The 20,026-nt window shown below is 42.6% G+C and overlaps 1 protein-coding gene across 2 annotated transcripts in view; it reads right to left on the bottom strand.

Annotated features, from left to right (window-relative positions):
• Nucleotides 1–19,368, bottom strand: part of LOC110496002 (ephrin-A3) — a 153,704-nt gene extending 134,336 nt beyond the window's left edge. The window contains exon 1 of one of the 2 annotated variants that reach the window (XM_090208387.1): nucleotides 18,797–19,368. In XM_090208387.1, coding sequence (XP_090064513.1) covers nucleotides 18,797–18,969 — 173 coding nt within the window. In that variant the 5' untranslated portion in view covers nucleotides 18,970–19,368. The remainder of the gene's footprint in view (nucleotides 1–18,796) is intronic. The other variant, XM_090208388.1, reaches the window with a different exon arrangement.
• Between the last annotated feature and the right edge of the window lie 658 nt (nucleotides 19,369–20,026).

The following is a 20,026-nucleotide window of genomic DNA, read 5'->3' as shown; positions in this document are numbered from 1 at the left end:
TGCCATCATATATGCATCGGTTTGTGGTGGTAAATAGACAGCTACGAAAAATATAGATGAAAACTCTCTTTTCAAAATAGTGTGGTCTATAGCTTATCATGAGATACTCTGCCTCAGGCGAGCAAAACCTCAAGACTTCCTTAATATTACAATTTGTGCACCAGCTGTTATTTACAAATAGACACAGACCGCCACCCCTTGACTCCCTGATGCAGCTGTTGTATCTTGCCGATGGACCGAAAACACAGCTAGCTGTATGTTATCCATGTTGTTGTTCAGCCACGACTTGGTGAAACATAAGATATTACAGTTTTAAATGTCCTGATGGTAGAATAGTCTTGATCGGAGCTCATCCATTTTATTATCCAATGATTACACTTTGGCTAATGAGACTGATGGTAAAGGCGGATTATTCACTTGCTGTTAGATCCTTACAAGGCACCCCGACCTACATCCCCAATATTGCTGTCTCTTCTTAATGTGAATGACAAAGATTTGGGCCTTGTCGGGTGTGTGATGTAAATCCTTCGCATCCGACACGTTAAAGTAAAAATCTTTTTTCAGCACGAGGTGAGTAATTGCTGTCTTGATATCCAGAAGCTCTTTTCAGTCTTAAGAAATGGTGGCAGAAACACTATATAAAAAAAAAGTTACAAATAATGTGAAAAACCCACACAATAGCACAATTGGTTAGGAGCCCGTAAAATGGTAGCCATCCTCCCAGTTATGGCCAGTTCATCCTGATAGTACGAACTGGCCATGACTGACCCAGCAGACTCGGACCAGCTCCACGACGCCATCTCCTCCCACTGAGCCACCATTGAAAGACACAACGAGTTACTTCACAACCTTGTGGAAAGATTCCAGACCTTGGCAGAACGCCACAACCGTGCTTTCCATACCATGCTGGAGCAAGTCCCCGGATTGGCTATTAGACAGCCGGCCACTACCATAACCCCCAGCCTCTCAGTAACCCCGCTGTCAGCATTGCGTCCCCCCAGCCCACCTCGGCTTCCCGAGAACCTGGATTACCTCATCCGGAACGCTTTGCTGGTGATTCAGGGACCTGTTGGGGGTTTCTCTCACAGTTCGAGCTACAGCCTTCTTCTTTTCCCTTGTACCTCTCGAAGGTAGTGTACCTTATAACACTGATGTCCGGGAGGGCTCTTGCCTGGGTTACGGCGATGTGGGAGCAACAAGCCACCTTGTGTTTCAGTCTAGAGGAGTTCATTGCCTGAGGTGAAGAAAGTGTTTAATTCTCCGTTGTCAGAGACAGAGGCTGCTCAGAAGCTACTCCGGCTACGCCAAGATTCCCGTAGTGTGGCAGACTATCAAATCAAACCAAATCAGATTAGATTCACACAGGACACCGAATAGGACAGGAGAAGTACTCCAGCTATAACAAACTGACCCTAGCCCCCTGACACATAAACTACTGCAGCATAAATACTGGAGGCTGAGACAGGAGGGGTCAGGAGACACTGTGGCCCCATCCGAGGACACCCCCTGACAGAGCCAAACAGGAAGGATATAACCCCACCCACTTTGCCAAAGCACAGGCCCCACACCACTAGAGGGATATCTTCAACCACCAACTTACCATCCTAAGACAAGGCTGAGTATAGCCCCTGGGGGGGGGGGGGGGGCGCCAACCCAGACAGGATGACCACATCAGTGAATCAACCCACTCAGGTGACGCACCCCCTCCAGGGACGGCATGAGAGAGCCCCAGTAAGCCAGTGACTCAGCCCCTGTAATAGGGTTAGAGGCAGAGAATCCCAGTGGAAAGTGGGGAACCGGCCAGGCAGAGACAGCAAGGGCGGTTCGTTGCTCCAGAGCCTTTCCGTTCACCCTCCCACTCCTGGGCCAGACTACACTCAATCATATGACCCACTGAAGAGATGAGTCTTCAGTAGAGACTTAAAGGTTGAGACCGAGTTTGCGTCTCTGACATGGGTAGGCAGACCGTTCCATAAAAATGGAGCTCTATAGGAGAAAGCCCTGCCTCCAGCTGTTTGCTTAGAAATTCTAGGGACAATTAGGAGGCCTGCGTCTTGTGACCGTAGCGTACGTGTAGGTATGTACGGCAGGACCAAATCAGAGAGATAGGTAGGAGCAAGCCCATGTATTGCTTTGTAGGCTAGCAGTAAAACCTTGAAATCAGCCCTTGCCTTGACAGGAAGCCAGTGTAGAGAGGCTAGCACTGGAGTAATATGATCAAATTTTTGGGTTCTAGTCAGGATTCTAGCAGCCGTATTTAGCACTAACTGAAGTTTATTTAGTGCTTTATCCAGGTAGCCGGAAAGTAGAGCATTGCAGTAGTCTAACCTAGAAGTGACAAAAGCATGGATAAATTTTTCTGCGTCATTTTTGGACAGAAAGTTTCAGATTTTTGCAATGTTACGTAGATGGAAAAAAGCTGTCCTTGAAATGGTCTTGATATGTTCTTCAAAAGCGAGATCAGGGTCCAGAGTAACTCCGAGGTCCTTCACAGTTTTATTTGAGACGACTGTACAACCATTAAGATTAATTGTCAGATTCAACAGAAGATCTCTTTGTTTCTTGGGACCTAGAACAAGCATCTCTGTTTTGTCCGAGTTTAAAAGTAGAAAGTTTGCAGCCATCCACTTCCTTATGTCTGAAACACATTCTTCTACAAGGGCAATTTTGGGGCTTCACCATGTTTCATTTAAATGTACAGCTGTGTGTCATCCGCATGGCAGTGAAAGTTAACATTATGTTTTCGAATAACATCCCCAAGAGGTAAAATATATAGTGAAAACAATAGTGGTCCTAAAACGGAACCTTGAGGAACACCGAAATTTACAGTTGATTTGTCAGAGGACAAACCATTCACAGAGACAAACTGATATCTTTCCGACAGATAAGATCTAAACCAGGCCAGAACTTGTCCGTGTAGACCAATTTGGGTTTCCAATCTCTCCAAAAGAATGTGGTGATCGATGGTATCAAAAGCAGCACTAAGGTCTAGGAGCACGAGGACAGATGCAGAGCCTCGGTCCGATGCCATTAAAATGTCATTTACCACCTTCACAAGTGCCGTCTCAGTGCTATGATGGGGTCTAAAACCAGACTGAACTATTTCATATACATTGTTTGTCTTCAGGAAGGCAGTGAGTTGTTGCGCAACAGCCATTTCTAACATTTTTGAGAGGAATGGAAGATTCGATATGGGCCGATAGTTTTTTATATTTTCTGGTTCAAGGTTTGGCTTTTTCAAGAGAGGCTTTATTACTGCCACTTTTAGTGAGTTTGGTACACATCCGGTGGATAGAGAGCCGTTTATTATGTTCAACATAGGAGGGCCAAGCACAGGAAGCAGCTCTTTCAGTAGTTTAGTTGGAATAGGGTCCAGTATGCAGCTTGAAGGTTTAGAGGCCATGATTATTTTCATCATTGTGTCAAGAGATATAGTACTAAAACACTTGAGCGTCTCTCTTGATCCTAGGTCCTGGCAGAGTTGTGCAGACTCAGGACAACTGAGCTTTGAAGGAATACGCAGATTTAAGGAGGAGTCCGTAATTTGCTTTCTACTAATCATAATCTTTTCCTCAAAGAAGTTCATGAATTTATCACTGCTAAAGTGAAAGTCATCTTCTCTTGGGGAATGCTGCTTTTTAGTTAGCTTTGCGACAGTATCAAAAAGGAATTTCGGATTGTTCTTATTTTCCTCAATTAAGTTAGAAAAATAGGATGATCGAGCAGCAGTAAGGGCTCTTCGGTACTGCACAGTACTGTCTTTCCAAGCTAGTCGGAAGACTTCCAGTTTGGTGTGGATGTGGTCGATTGCCACACGTTGGCTGCCGAGAGTGCCTGGAACCCAGAAACCACAGGTTATCGGAGGAGGTGAAAGACGAGCCAGCGGAGAAATGTGAATTCCATCGCTCCATCATCTCCTTCCTTGGATACATCGTAGCTGCAGGCAACATACAGATGGATCCTGGAAAGGTGAGTGTGGTGGTGGATTGGCCTCAACCACGTCCAGAGTGCAGCTGTAATGCTTCCTGGGATTCACCAATTCCAAGGTCCCATTCACTAGCTGCAGACCGGGTATTCTTGGACCTCAAGCACCAATTCACTACTGCCCCCATCCCAATCCATCCGGATCCGTCCCGGCAGTTTGTGGTGGAGGTCAATTCCTCGGACATCGGAGCGGGGTCTGTCCTGTCCCAGCGTTCGGCCCAAGAACAAAAGCTGCGTCCCTGTGCTTTTCCCTCCTATCGCCTCAACACCATGGAAAGGAATTACGACGTGGGTAACTGAGAGCTACTCGCAGTGAATATGGCACCCATTCATAATATGGACAGATCACAAGAACCTGGAATATCTCCACACCGCCAAGCGTCTTAACTCCAGGCAAGCTCGATGGGCCCTGCAGTCATCTGGGGGGGGGGGAACGTTTGTCCCGGACTCTGCCCGTTCCCCAGTTCTGGAATGGGCTCATTCCTCCCGACTGGCCTGCCATCCTGGCTTCCATCGGACCCTGGCCTTTGTACATCAATGTTTTTGGTGGCCCACCTTGGTTACTGACGTCACTGCGTTCATCGTCGCCTTCACAGTGAGTGCCCAGTATAAGACTCCGCGGCAAGCTCTGGCTGGCCTCCTACAACCTCTTCCCATTCCTCACTGCCCCTGGTACCATACATCCCTTTACTTCGTCTCGGGTCTCCCTCCATCAGATGACAACACCACTATCCTCATGGTGGTGGATAGGTTTTCCAAAACCGCCCATTTCATTCCCCTTCCCAAGTTACCCAGCCAAGGAAATGGCCCAGTTCATAGTGCAGCACGTTTTCTGTATCCATGGGTGGACATGGCCTCCTACTGCGGTCCTCAGTTCTCGTACCGGTTCTGGATGGCGTTCTGCACCCTCATTGGGGCATCAGCCAGCCACCTCTCCGGTTTTCACCCGCAATCTGTCATTGTACATAAGAATTTGTTCTTAACTGACTTGCCTAGTTAAGTAAAGGTTAAATAAAATTTAAATAAATAAACGGCCAGTCGAAGCCAATCAGGACCTGGAGACAACTCTTCGTTGCCTCGTCTCCGCCAACACCACCACCTGGAGCCAGCAACTTGTGTGGGTGGAATACATCCACAACACCCTTCCCTGCTCAACCACTGGTCTCTCGCCGTTTGAGTGTTCCATGGATTATCAGCCTACGCTCTTTTTTAATTTAACCTTTATTTCACTGTTTTTAGCTCAGGGATTCAATCTAGCAACCCTTCGGTTACTGGCCCAACGCTCTAACCGCTAGGCTACCTGTCGCCTCAGAGCAAGAAGAAGAGGTCAGCACAGCCTCGAACCAGATGTTCGTATACCACTGTCGTATACCACAAAGAGCCCGGTCCACCCTCCTCAAGACCACCTCCAGGTTCCAGGTATCTGCAACAGGCGGACCGCCACTAGACCGCCGCCAGACCTCCCCGCCTATCATCTGGGATCTGCCCCTCCTGGTGGAGTCCCGCAAACTTTCCCTCCTTTTTGTCTCCGGTTTCATTTTATGTTTAGCTCACACAATATCATTTAAAAGTATGCATCAAGGTATCTTTAATAGAATAACATGGCAAAACAGAATGTAGACATTAATAAATGCATTTCTATAAAAATATGTTTTACAACGGTGGGGGAGTGCCAATATGGAGGCACAGTGGCTTCGACACAGCGCCCCCCATCAGTCATGTAGTGTATACAGTACCTTCAGAAAGTATTTAATACCCCTTGACGTATTCCACATTTTGTTGGGTTACAGCTTGAATTCAAAATGGATTAAATATTATAATTGTTTCTCACCCATCTACACACAATACCCCAAAACAACAAATTAAAAACATATTTTTACATTGTTTAGCAAATTTATTGAGAATGAAATACAGAAATATACCATTTACATAAGTATTCACACTGAGTCAATACATGCTATAATCATCTTTGTCAGCAACTACAGCTGTGAGTCTTTCTGGTTAAGTCTCTAAGAGCTTTGCACAGCTAGATTGTACAACATTTGCCAATTATTCTTTTCAAAATTCTTCAAGCTCTGTCAAATTGTTTGTTGATCATTGCTAGACAACCGTTTTCAAGTCTTGCCATAGAATTTCAAGCAGATTTAGGTAAAAATTGTAACTCGGTCCCTCAGGGAAATTCACTGTCTTCTTGGGAATGAACTTGTCCTTGTGTTTTAGGTTATTGTCCTGCTGAAATGTGAATTTATCTCCCAGTGTCTGGTGGAAAGCAGACAGAACCAGGTTTTGCCTGTGCTGAGCTCAATTCCATTTATTTTTTATCCTGGAAAAACTCCCAGTCCTGTATGATTACAAGCAATCGATTACAAGTACCCATAACATAATGCAGCCACCAATATGTTTGAAAATATGGAGTGTGATACTCAGTAACGTGTTGTATTGGATTTGACCCAAACATAAAACTTTGTATTCAGGACAAAAATAATTGCCTTGCCATAAGTTTTGCAGTATAACTTCAACGCCTTGTTTGCAAACAGGATGCTTGTTTTGGAATATTTTTATTCTGTACAGGCCTCCTTCTTTTCACTCGGACAAGTAGGTTAGTATTGTGAAATGTTTTCTCTTTTCACAGCCATTAAACTCTATAACAGTTTTAAAGTCACCATGGTAAAATCCCTGAGCAGTTTCTTTCCTCTCCAGCAACTGAAGGACGCCTGTATATTTTAGTGACAAGGTGTACTGACAAGCTATTCAAAGTGTAATTAAATAACTTTACCATGCTCAAAAGGATATTCAATGTTTGCTTTTTGATATTTTTTTTCAATCAATAGGTGCCCTTCTTTGCGAGGCATTGGAAAACCTCCCTGGTTTTTGTGGTTGAATATCTGTTTGACATTCACTGCTTGACAGAAGGACCATACCAAGATGAGGTAGTCATAAAAATCATGTTAAACACTAGTATTGCACACAGAGTGAATCCATGCAACCTATTATGTGACTTGTTAAGCACATTTTTACTCATTAACTTATTTAGGCTTGCCGTAACAAAGGGATGAATACAGTTTCAGTTTTAATGAATTTGTTACAATATCTAAAAACATGCACCAAGCGCAACAAAAAGATACTCAGTGGAGGCTCCTCAACAAATCAATTTATTCAAAAATTAAGGAGAAGCAATAGAGAAATAGAGAGAGAGAGATTTCCTCATTTTTTCACTTTCAGATTCACTTACTTAGCTAGTTTAGCCTACTGAAACACCCTGCTCAAACAAAGGGATTTGTTTGCTGGCTATGACTTTCCAACACAACACTGGAACTCTTCCAAGTCATGGTAAGCTTTTGGTATTACTAATTTATTGCCACCGCGGCCTGCAGGTGTAACTGCTTACTGATTGTACACTAACATTACTGCATGAATGTAGCGGGTTTACTAACGCGTTAGTTCTATTAGCTATGTTGACTATGACGTTACTTTAGCTAATATGTTGACAACGATGTAGGCTGTGTGTAGCGGTTTGGTTTGGAAAGGTTATTTTGCCTGGTCACATACAGCTGATATGTTGTGCATTGAAGTCCACAAGCAAAGGGAAGAGGTGAGAGGAGGAGAGAGCATCGATGTGAGAAGGAATACTTTGTGGCTGCTATGAAAGTGAACTGTGTTTATGCGTGATCAGGGGTGTATTCATTACACCGATTCTGTTGAAAAAAATTCTGAAACGGAACAAAACGGGGATAAACAGAGCTGAATTTGTCCAATAGAAACTCTTGTTTGCAACTGTTGGACTAATAATTACACCCTATATCAGCTAGATGCAGGCAAGATTACAATCTGTTTGTCTGAAGAAGAATAAAACACCTTATAGAGTCATAAAAGTGCATTGAAGGAACTGTGCCCAGTTTAGAGAGGTTTGCAGCCACTTGAAGACACCAGTTAGACCTCTCACTCAAACAGTTTTGTCTTATGTTGCACCTACCGCAAAATTACCATGAATATTCTTATTATGTTACTGAATGTATCCAGAGTATTTTCAGATTCAGTCTTGTGTCAGGTGAACTGTTTGGTCTGATAATTTCCCCATAATATCTGAAGTGTTTCAATTGCTACCATGGTCATGCATATTATTTTTATATTTCTACTGTTAGAAGTATTTACTGTACATTTGGCCCTTTCCATATATAGTAGGTCTATTTCCACGAGTGTAAAGGGTTAATTGAATGCATGATTGCTGAAGAATGTTAAGGGAACGTTATTGGAACTGTGTCATAAAGACACAGTATAATTTTATGAGAGCATTGTGGGAATATTCCCTGCTTATTGCTATGGATGTTTTTAATAACATCTCCATCAACATCAGCAGAACGTTCCTATAAGGTTTTCTCAGAACCATTTATATTGCACTCACATTTTGTTGTGGCAGTGTGTTCTAAAAGCATTGTATTACATTACCTGGAAACCTAATGAGAACGTTTGGGGAATGTTCTGTGGTGGTTGTTACAGATGTTGTGCACAACATTTTTGTGAACGTTCGGAAAAACATTCCAAGCATATTTAATCAAATAAATATAAAAAATAAAAATGTCTAAATAGGCAAGTGTTTAACTCATCTCCCTCTGAAAGCTGGAGCGGGATTATCCTGATAATCTCTACCCTACTCTCTTCTCCTCTCTCCGTCGATAAGAATCCATGATAAGACACCAGTAAACAAGTACAGGCCCAGACTCACCAGCTTACAGTGTCACCAGAGACCAAGGAATCCCTCACAGGGACTAACAAAGGCAGTGAAAAATAACAGTGCACAGTTGACTTCTAAGACACAACCGACAGAACACAAGACTTGAGAATGAATCACAAAACACTATGTAGCTGGGTCCCGCTGCCACAGCCTCTGCTGTATGCAGTGGTGACTACAGTAGCATTAGTCTCAGGGTACTTCCCACATGGCACCCTATTCCCTATATAGTGCACTATAGTGCATTGCTACACGCACACACACACATGCACACACGCACGCACACACACAAACATAGTTTGTGTGTACAGTACATACCAATACAAACAGGAAGTATTAACACAGTGGCACAAGTCACAGAAACACACAAATGCCAACGCGCATAACATAAGTATGTACAAGAAGATAAATATAGATTAAATATCCATATGCCAGTGCATTTAGTTAATTCCTTGGCACCTTAAACTAATGTGATCCATTAACAAATATATATGAATGGTAGCTGTATTTAATACCTGATGTAATTGTATTTGTATTTATTAGGGATGCCCATTACCTGCTGCTTAAGCAGTACATCATATAACATTGCTACACCACTACTACCACACAACACAAAATGTACGATACCACCATACGACAATATTACAATGTACATGTGTGTAGAGTGCCCGTGTGCGCCCGTGTGTGTATGTGTGTGTCTGTACCTGTGTGTGTGTGTGTCTCTTTACAGTCCCCGCTGTTCCATCCATAAGGTGCATTTGAATCTGTTTTTTAAAATCTGATTCTACTGCTTGTGTTACGCCCCTGAAAAAGGGGAGAAATAATCACGAGAGTGATACGGTATTGTTTCCTCAATGAGAACTTTTTTTGTAATCATTTTACAAAAGTAACACATTTTACAGAACAACAGATCTACAGGAAATAGATCGTTTTTAGGGTACAAGGCTTATTCAAGTCACAACAGTATACACTGTAATTCACTGAAACAGATACTAATTTCAATATAACTGTCAAGCACAAAGCTTTAACTCAGTAAACCATAACTCAATTTACCAATAGGCAATAAAGTGTATGAAAAACCATTATACAAATAACACCGCAAAATATCTTATTAACAACGCACATGTTCATTCACAATCGACATAAAATGGCAGCTACTCTGAGTACGGAGCAATTCTTCGCCGCAACCGAGCAGGGCTCATATTACTCTCTGTAAACTTAACTCTAACTTCCTCAAGATGTTACTAAGACACACCTTAAACACTCTTGACATGTTAGCGAGTTATTACATTTAAATTAAATTACCAGCAACAGTGTGTGAAAAGCTTGTGAAGACTTACAGAAAATGTTTGACCTCTGTCATTGCCAACAAAGGGTATATAACAAAGTATTGAGATAAACTTTTGCTATTGACCAAATACTTATTTTCCACCATAATTTGCAAATAAATTCATAAAAAATCCTACAATGTGATTTTCTGGATTTTTTCCCCTCATTTTGTCTGTCATAGTTGAAGTGTACCTATGATGAAAAATTACTGGCCTCTCTCATCTTTTTAAGTGGGAGAACTTGCACAATTGGTGACTGACTAAATACTTTTTTGCCCCACCTTATTTCCTTTAGCCTGTCACACTTGCATCAGTTACCTGATGTGGAATAGAGTTCCATGTAGTCATGGCTCTGTGTAGTACTGTGCGCCTCCCATAGTCTGTTCTGGACTTAGGGATTGTTAAGAGACCATTGGTAGCCTGTCTTGTGGGGTATGCGTGGGTGTCTGAGCTGTGTACTAATAGTTTAAACAGACAGCTCGGTGCATTTAACTTGTCAACACTTGTTACACGTTGAACCACTCTCCTCCACTTTGAACCATGAGAGATTGACATGCATATCATCAATGTTAGCTCTCCGTGTACATTTAAGGGCCAGCCGTGCTGCCCTGTCCCGAACCAATTGTAATTTTTTCACAAAAAGTCCCTCTTTGTGGCAGCTGACCACACGACTGAACAGTAGTCCAAGTGCGACAAAACTAGGGCCCGTATTATTTATATTTTATTATCTAACAATTCAGCGATAAACAATTACGTCTTCTCTCCAATATCTGGGGCACTGTTTGAGAATCAGAATACGATATGCAAATTCAGGATACTTTATCAGTGAGACTCCAAATCTTAATGTGCAGAGAAAGAAAATCACTCTGGGAGGAGAACATGTTGGGCTCAAATCATGGAGGATATAAAGCAAAGACCATCCATTTTGCATGTGATAAACAAAAGCAGGAAGAATCCATGCAGCTAGAAGGTACTGCAGTCCCAGTCCCCTCTCTGAGCTGCAGGGTGAGTCCAAAATGGCACCCTATTCCCTACATAGTACACTACTTTTGACCCTATGTACCCTGGTCAAACGTAGTGCACTAAATAGGAAACAGGATGCCATTTGGGACTTACCCCTGGCCCTAAATGCTGCATTACAGAGACAATGTTGAGTCCTGTTCATTTGGCCTCCTTACAGTGGCCCTTACAGAGCCAGGGCTGCCAGTGTTTGCCTATCTGTCTAGAAGGACAGAGTCCTATCACTGGTGCGATTGGGCTAATCCCGCTAATCCCATCCCTCCCAGTGGACGCCTCGAGGCTCTTGGCTACCCTCATTTGATCCAAGGCTGCAGTAAAAAGCTGCCCATCTTGTCCACGGCTACAGGGGCTCTTCCCACTTCTGCCGGTTATTCTCGACACGTGGGTCCGAAGGGAAAAGAGGAGCTTGGCAGTATTCGCCTTTCTCTCTCCGCCGGTCTCCACCGAAAATATCCTCCTCTCTAATCCTCATGGAGCAGATAGGAAGGGAGGAAGGGAACGACGCAGGTTGTTTTCCAAGGTGGTATATTGGATTCTGCTCTATGCCCATTTCACTCCCATAGAGCTTTGGTGTGATGAGTAATCAAGTCTAAACAGAGTGGAATTTTACTGGAAATCTTAGGGACAGCCTTCTTGGCTGATGGAATTCCATACAATCAACAAGAAACAATACCAGTTGAATTAGGGTTACAGACGCTTAAAGCTTCTTCTTTAAAAAACTGCTGTTCCTTAAGACAATGTCTGTTTTTCCTCCATTTAAAGAGTACGGACAGTCCTTAAAGACTGAAAAATTACAGAGCATATTGTATGTTATGCTATTGCCAAAACTCTGCCTCCACACATTTTGTAAATAAACTAACACCACTGAAATACTCAAAATGACTCAAAATGTCATAATTGGCTGGGTTTGTAAGACAGATATTCACCATATTTTGTTGCCCGGCGTTCTGGCAGATCAGTGTTTACAAATGTGATCAGGCTTAGCATTTTCAGCCCATTTTGACAACAGGATTTAAGAGGAAATGTTTACCATCATTCAAATCATTGGGCAAATAAAAATGTGGTTAACCTTCTACATTGTACTGTATATTTAGCCTATTTATTCAAATAGAATTGTGTGTTTTTGTGTAAAAGTGCATGCGTAGGCCTATTTGTATATCAGTGTGTGTATATTAGTGTGTGTGTGTGTGTGTGTGTGTGTGTGTGTGTGTGTGTGTGTGTGTGTGTGTGTGTGTGTGTGTCTGTGTATGTGTGTGTGTGCGTGTGTCTGTGTATGTGTGTGTGTGCGTGTGAGTGTGTGTGTGTGTAGATGTCAATCAAGGAACACACTGTGAATGCTGTGAGGCTGCGATAAGCATCAAGATCTCATTTCCCTTCTCAGTTTGTCTCCTGCTTTAGACTTATTTTCATGATTAATTTAAAAAATCCTGTAAACATTACATCACGTGCCTGATAAGTGCTACCATTGTTTCTCATTTTCTGTCCACTCCAAATTATCTAACGGCACTTCATTTTCCTTTGTACCTCGCTGTCAAAACATCAAGGAAACTACTTAAAAGGGGTTGGATTTGATCATTCCCTATGTAGCTCTTCCCAGCAAGTATTCAACTGCAATGATGACAGTAAAGTCATCTCTTAAGAATATTCATAAAAAGAACAGAGATTCGATATTGGCTACAATATACAGTATGTAAATCCATTTTCCCAGTTCCACACGGTGCCCATATATGGGTACAAAAACAAAGAACAGAACACTGACAATTGCTGAAAATGTCATTATGTGTATTCCACCATAATCCCCTAAGTGTTCCCTTTCAATTGACACCATAGTTAGTTATGTATGTGTCTCATATTAGAAGCCTTTACGTGTCCATATGGTGAATAAAATAAAAAAGTTCAAATTGGCTCGTACCATTCATGAATTATGCTTTCATATTTTTCCAAAAAACTTCACACCTTTTAGATGATGAGGTACTCCCAGTTTCACAAGCCACCCATTTTTTTGGGTACAGTTTCACACTGCATAAAGTCATGGCCCTGTGAGGCAGAGGGGTGTACAGTATAATGTGCTGCCAGCTGCCTCTGTGAATAGGCCCTCTCAGAGTTTCATGTCCCGGGCCCTTCTCTCCCTCTTTCTCCCCTCCTTTATTCTCCTTCATGTCCATATTCACACTTTCCTCCCTCTAATTTTTTTGTCTCCAGCTTCTTCTTTATCCTCTCCTCCTCTCTCTCTCCCTCTTCTTTCTCCTCTCCTCCTCTCTCTCTCTCCCTCTTCTTTCTCCTCTCCTCCTCTCTCTCTCCCTCTTCTTTCTCCTCTCCTCCTCTCTCTCTCCCTCTTCTTTCTCCTCTCCTCTCCTTTCCTCTAGTCCTTCCCGTCTCTCAGACTGCACCCCTACGGCCCCTGTCAGTGTCACCCTCTCCAGCTGCTGTGTTTGCTCAGGGCTTTCTGTGGGTAAGCAAAGCACGTCTCCTGCTCCTTCGCCCAGCTTCATGGTGTCCCGTGTGAGGAGTGTCTTTATCAGGATTAGGCCCTCATAATGAAAAGCATGGTGAGTGTCTCGGCCCGGAGGTTGTGATCGGACAGTGCTGGGACGGATTAACGCAGCATGTAAGTGTTTGGTTGTGCCATAATACTGTGTTTAGGAATCGGATTCCAATAAGGAAGCTCTCGGTAAGACTTGTTGTACTCCAAAACCAAACAAGCTTCTTAAGCCTGACATCTACATCTACGGGAGCATCAGAAACAAGTAAAAAAACAAACATGTAGATGTTTTCGAAGAGTTCTGTGTATGTTATTCCTATAGGGAAGAGCTCGGTAGGACTCGCTCTATTCTAAACAAGCTTCTTAAGCTGAACATGAGCTAGGCCTACATCTAGTCAACAGATATAGCTAAATTAAAAACAAAATATGTAGACTTTCGTAGGAGTTCTGTGTTTGGTATTCACACTGTGTTACTCAATAGTAATTATATACGCTATATACTCACATTAATGCTACACACATTAGTAGTGATTGCAATATAGCAGACATTATGGGACTTAGTAATGTGAGGTAACTTCCCTCAGTGCTCCGTGACAGATACCCGGGACAGAAAGAAAAGACGGTACGGCAGAAAGAGGCACCTGGGTCCCAGAAATCAGGTGCAACCCTAATAAATATTGAGTCGTACGGCAACAGAATAGCTATCCACTTTAATTGCACATTTTCCCACAGTAATTGCAGGCATAATTAAGACTCTGAGGAGCCTCTGAAACAATCTGTGCAGGTAAGAGGGGAATGTCCAAGAGGAGAGACAGAATGAAGGGATGAGAAAGAGATCTTTCTTTTTTTCATGAAGGGATGAGAAAGAGATTTTTCTCTTTTTCATCTCTTCATTCTGCACTCATTAGTTTAGCCATGGACGGTGTTCGTTGTGGAAGAATTACCTAGTTTGCCATATAACTGACACATCCCCTGGATACCGAAAGCCTCAAGCAGTCTCAGACCAACCGTTTTTGGAGCCAGTGGAGTTTTAAAAGTTAGTTAATAATTAGTCTCTCTCTCTCTCTCTTTCTCTCTGTGTGTGTGTGTGTGTGTGTGTGTGTGTGTGTGTGTAAGAGAGTGTGTGTCTTACCTTTGTGTCAATGTGATAATTCAATTTGGAGGACAAACACAGGGGCACAGCAGACAGCAAGAGGGCACGTAGAGAGGTTTGGAGAAAACATAGGGAGAGAAAAATACCACCATGACTCTTTTTATGTCTCTCCCAGACTCCCACCGTTGCAGACATTTATTCAATGAGACTCTATTCTTTACATACCTCTCTCCGATACTGTTCATTGCGTTTAGGAGAAAAGACATTACTCCCATAATAAAGTGCCAGAGATGGGACCAACAGGGGAGAAAACACATTATAAAGGAATGGGAGGGGGCAGTCAACAGACCTTGTCTGTGTCCCAAATTGCACACCCTATTCCCTATATAGTGCACTTTTTTTGACCAGGGCCCTGGTAAAAAAAAAAAAAAAACACCATATAGGGAAGAGGGTGCCATTTGGGACACAATCTCAACTCCCACAACAACAAGCTGGTCCCTGAGGTAAAAGAGAGATGAGGGAAGCCATCAAGACCATTGGGAGGGATAGAAGACATTACTGTAATTCCAGGACACATATTCTGAAACTCAAAGGTTGGATACTTGTGCTAAAAGAACATAGCAAATTAGTAAGTAGCTAAATAACGAGGCATATTTTACAAAATTACAAAGTGCTGTACCTGACAATGGTATTGTAGTAAGACTGATAATGGGAGTAGTAGTGTAAGACTGATTTTGAGATATACTGGAACATCAACAATATACTGTATACAAACCAGGCTAATGTACAGTATCTTAGACATACAGGAACCACTCAGATCATGTCAAGGCTAACACAGGGGAAAAAGTTGGATGTACTGATTTCAACAGTGAATGAACAGTGAATTAAGGTATTACAACAACAATTCAGTACAATACCTAACATCCTGTAGCCTTCAGGCGATATCACTCATACCATGTTCTTCATGTACTTTTCACATGTTTTCAAACTGACTGAGCAATGTACATTATATTTTTAATAGATTAATCCATTTGTATTGTTTAATAAACAGATTATGCAGAGGTGAGAAAATAAATGCTTAGATCCTATTTTCATTATAAATGATTGGTTCAATATGTATGGTAAAACAAGTCCCAGAACCCATATCATTGACATAGTGACTATAATGCTTAGGATGAATCAGATTACTGTCCACTTTCACTTTTCAAATTAGTCATATTTAGCTTTCAAGGCATCATCTTTTTGATAATTGCATGCTGCCTAGGAAGGCCCTCCTTTCATTTAACAATTATGTGTCTCTGAGACTTTAAGTGACATATTCTTTAGTAGCATTCCAAATGGCACCCTATTGCCTAAGTAGTGCACTGTGTAGGGAATAGTGGGCCATTTGGGACGCAGGCTTTAGAGTGAGTTATATTTGGACAAGTTTCTTCGTCTTTGCTCCTCAGATCTAAAAAGGCTCCGAAGAGAGGGAGAGGAGGCCTGAGAAGTCTGTCAAGCAACTGTGAATGTTAGAACTTTTAAAGGAGTGTGGGAAGAAGGAGAAAAGGGAAGGAGTGAGTGTGTAATAAGAAGAAAGAATAAAGAAATGGCGTGAGAGAGATGGTGTGTTTAGGAGAAGGGGTGGGTGAAGGAAAGAGGGAGGGAGACAGCCAGAGAGAGTACAGTTTTGCCTTATAAGAGCAGAGTGCAGTGACCGTGAAAGTGCTTAAATAAACACTGCAAGAGAGTAGGAGCCGGAGGGAGGGTGAGAGAGAGTGGGCCACTCAGAGGAAGAAAGAGAGCAAAGAGTGAGAGAGAAAAAGAGAGAGCATGTCATCCTTACGGGGAGGGGAGAAAGTTAGGGAGAAAGGCCACTCAGTAGGAGGGAGAGAGTGAAAGCCAAAGAGGGAGGGAGCGAGAAAGGGAGGGAGGCAGATAGAGCAGGTCATTCCTGCGGGGAGGGGAGAAGGCTTGGGAGAGAGGCCACTCAGAAGGAAGGAGAAAGGGAGAGCCACATAGAGAGAGTAAGAAAGAGAAGGCCACTTGGAGGGAGATTGGAGAGAGAGAGAGAAAGGGAGAAAGAGAGCGCAACAGAACAAGTGATTCATGCATTATACTGTACTTTAGCCCTGTGCCCTGAGAACTGCATAGAGCCTAGGTCGGCCATGTTTCCATACTGTATATGGACTAAGCCTGCTAACAAAGACACCTCACAAACCACAAGAGAGACAGCTTTATCACAATCCGGAGTCTGACTACCCAGATTGAGGATAGGTGTTGAACTAAGGAAAAAAATTAAATATGTTTTCATTTAAAGATTTTGTTTAATTTGTATGGCTTTACCTACTATTGTGCAGAATACGAAAGTGCAGAGGCACCTGACAAAACATAGCTTTATTATGCTGGTCTTCAGACAGTGCAGACTACAGGATAGCCAGCTTTCTATGGGCGGCAGGTAGCCTAGCCGTTAAGAGCGTTGGGCCTTTAACCTAAAGGTTGCTGGTTTGAATCCCTGAACTGACTAGGTGAATAATTGGTCTAAGTGCCCTTGAGCAAGGCAATTAATCCTAAATTTCTCTGGATAAGAGCAAATCTTGACTAATAATGTTGTTAGGGAGAGACAAAAAGGTGTGAGATTGGGCAATTAAGATAGAGGTCCTTTGTACTGTATCTCTATGTGCTCAACATACTACAGGGAGGAGGTCAGAGAACTGGCAGTGTGGTGCCAGGACAACAACCTCTCCCTCAATGTGAGCAAGACAAAGGAGCTGATCATGGACTACAGGAAAAGGCGAGCCGAACAGGCCCACATTAACATCGACGGGGCTGTAGTGGCGCGGGTCGAGAGTTTTAAGTTACTTGGTATCCACATCACCAACAAACTATCATAGTCCAAACATACCAAGACAATCGTGAAGAGGGCATGACAAAACCTTTTCCCCCTCAGGGGACAAGATTTGGCATGGGCCCCCAGATCCTGACCGGTTGCATCACAGCCTGGTAGGGCAACTGCTCGGCATCTGACCGTAAGGCGCTACAGAGGGTAGTGCGAACGGCCCAGTACATCAATGGGGCCAAGCTTCCTGCCATCCAGGACCTAAATAATAGGCGGTGTCAGAGGAAAGCCCATAAAATTGTCACAGACGGCACCCAAGTTATGGACTGTTTTCTCTGCTACCGCACGGCAAGCGGTACCAGAGCACCAAGTCTAGGACCAAAAGGCCCCTCAACAGCTTCTACCCCCAAGCCATTAGACTGCTGAACAATTCATAAAAATCACCACCAGACAATTTACATTGACCCCCCCTTGTACACTGCTGCTACTCGCTGTTTTTTTGTTATGTCACTTCGCCCCCACCTACATGTAATGATTACCTCAACTACCTCAACCGGTGCCCCCTGTATATAGCCTCGTTATTGTTATTCTTATTGTGTTACTTTTAATTGTTACTTTTTATTTTAGCCTACTTGGTAAATATTTTCTTTTTTTTAACCTGTCTACGATACTGGTTCCCAATTGGGAATCAACCCTCCCACGTTCAGCTGAAACGGTGGCGCATGGAACGCAAAAATATTCTTAAAAATATTTAACCTCCACACATTAACAAGTCCAATAGCTCAAATGAAAGATAAACATCTTGTTCATCTAGCCAGCAAGTCAGATTTCTAAAATGTTTTACGGCGAAAACATAGCACATATATATGTAAAACCACCACCAGACACAGCTCATTTCAATAGCCAAAACATGCAATCAACAAACGCAGGATTAAAAAATAAATCGCTCACTAACCTTTTGAAAATCTTCATCAGATGACAGTAATATGACATATTACACAGTACATATTTTTTTTTTTCAATAATATGCCATTTATATCCATAAATGTCCATTTACAGTGAGTTCACCTTCAGAAATTACTCAAAAATGCCCGCAGGAAATCTATGTAGCGCGGCAAGATAACGTAAATAGACATCATAAACTTTGACTAAATATACATGTTCTACATATAGTTAGAAAGATACACTGCTTCTTTATGCAACCGCTGTGTTAGATTTATTTTTAACGTTACAGAAATCGCACACTATTCCATATGCTGAGACAGCGCTCAGTTCCAAGCTACATTTCCACGTAATGTTGGAGTCAACAGAAACACAGATTTAAGCATAAATATTCCCTTACCTTCGATGGTCTTCGTTCAGAATGTTCTGGAAGGCTTCATACTTACCCAATACATCGTTTGGTTTTAAGTCTTGCGTCTTTGTATTAGCTACTGCTAATAACATCAGCTGAAATGCACCCAAAACGTCCTCTGGTCCGGATAAGTTGCGCATCAAAACTTCAAAATTACACATTATATGTCGACTAAACAGGTCAAACTAAGTGCAGAAGCAAGCTTTATGATGTTTTAGACATGCAAAACAAACTTCAATTCAATCGGCCATCGTCTGCCCTTCTCTTGAGTGCTGGAAACAAAGGAATGGCTGGGACCAATTCGCGCCCATACGCACAGCCTATTCTCTCGTGGCACGCACTAATTTCACTCCCATAGGGTCAATTCTCGCGGGATTTGAACGATTCAAAGCTCTAATGAAAGAGGACATCTAGCGGAAGAGATAGAAAGTGTCCCCAGAATCATAGCTGGTTGGGAAGGGTGGGGGCCATGACGTCAAAGTTGCTCCAACTTTCATGGCCACAAAAACTAGTTTGGAAGAATGCCTGCCCTGTGAGTTCTTTAGAGTGTTTTCTATCCAATAATAATTTTTATTTGCATATATTAGCAATTTTTGACAGATTTTTTTTCCAGTATACTAATTTAAGCATTTAAGCATTTAATGGTAAAGTCTACACTTGTTGTATTCCGCGCATGTGACAAATAAAGTTTGATTTGATACTACACCATTTTATGTTTGCAATTACCCTTCGAGTATGTGCATACTACTGGTCACGTGGTGTGTGTGTTTGATACTGTATGTACTTATGCATGTCTGCATTGATGCACGTCCAATTACAGACACGGTTATTAATGGGTATACACAGTGTTTTATATGTCATTCCATAGACTATGTACATTACACTCTGCTTTGACAAGGCACCAGCTGTTATCTCTCACTTAGAGGTTGGTATGTTAGTGTGTATCGTCTGGGTCTGGGGATCAAAGGTCAGATATTCAACTGTCACTTCCAGTCACAAAGTCTGCACTTTGTTACACTTACATCTGTGTGCGTTTGCGTGAGACGCTGTACTACCTTCCCGTGTGAGATGCATGTGGGCTGAGGGGTGAGTGACAGGGTTGGATGAGGGATGGCAGATGGGGGGGGGGGGGGTGTTGCTCTACCCTGGCATAGCATTCATGTCTCTATTTCTCAACTCTCTGTCATTTTATCTGCCTCCTCATACCTCCTACCCTGT

The sequence above is a fragment of the Oncorhynchus mykiss genome, chromosome 18 (assembly GCF_057628025.1).
Source record: "Oncorhynchus mykiss isolate SJ-2025 chromosome 18, ASM5762802v1, whole genome shotgun sequence".
NCBI lineage: Eukaryota > Metazoa > Chordata > Actinopteri > Salmoniformes > Salmonidae > Oncorhynchus > Oncorhynchus mykiss.
This window is presented reverse-complemented; position numbering and strand designations above follow the sequence as displayed.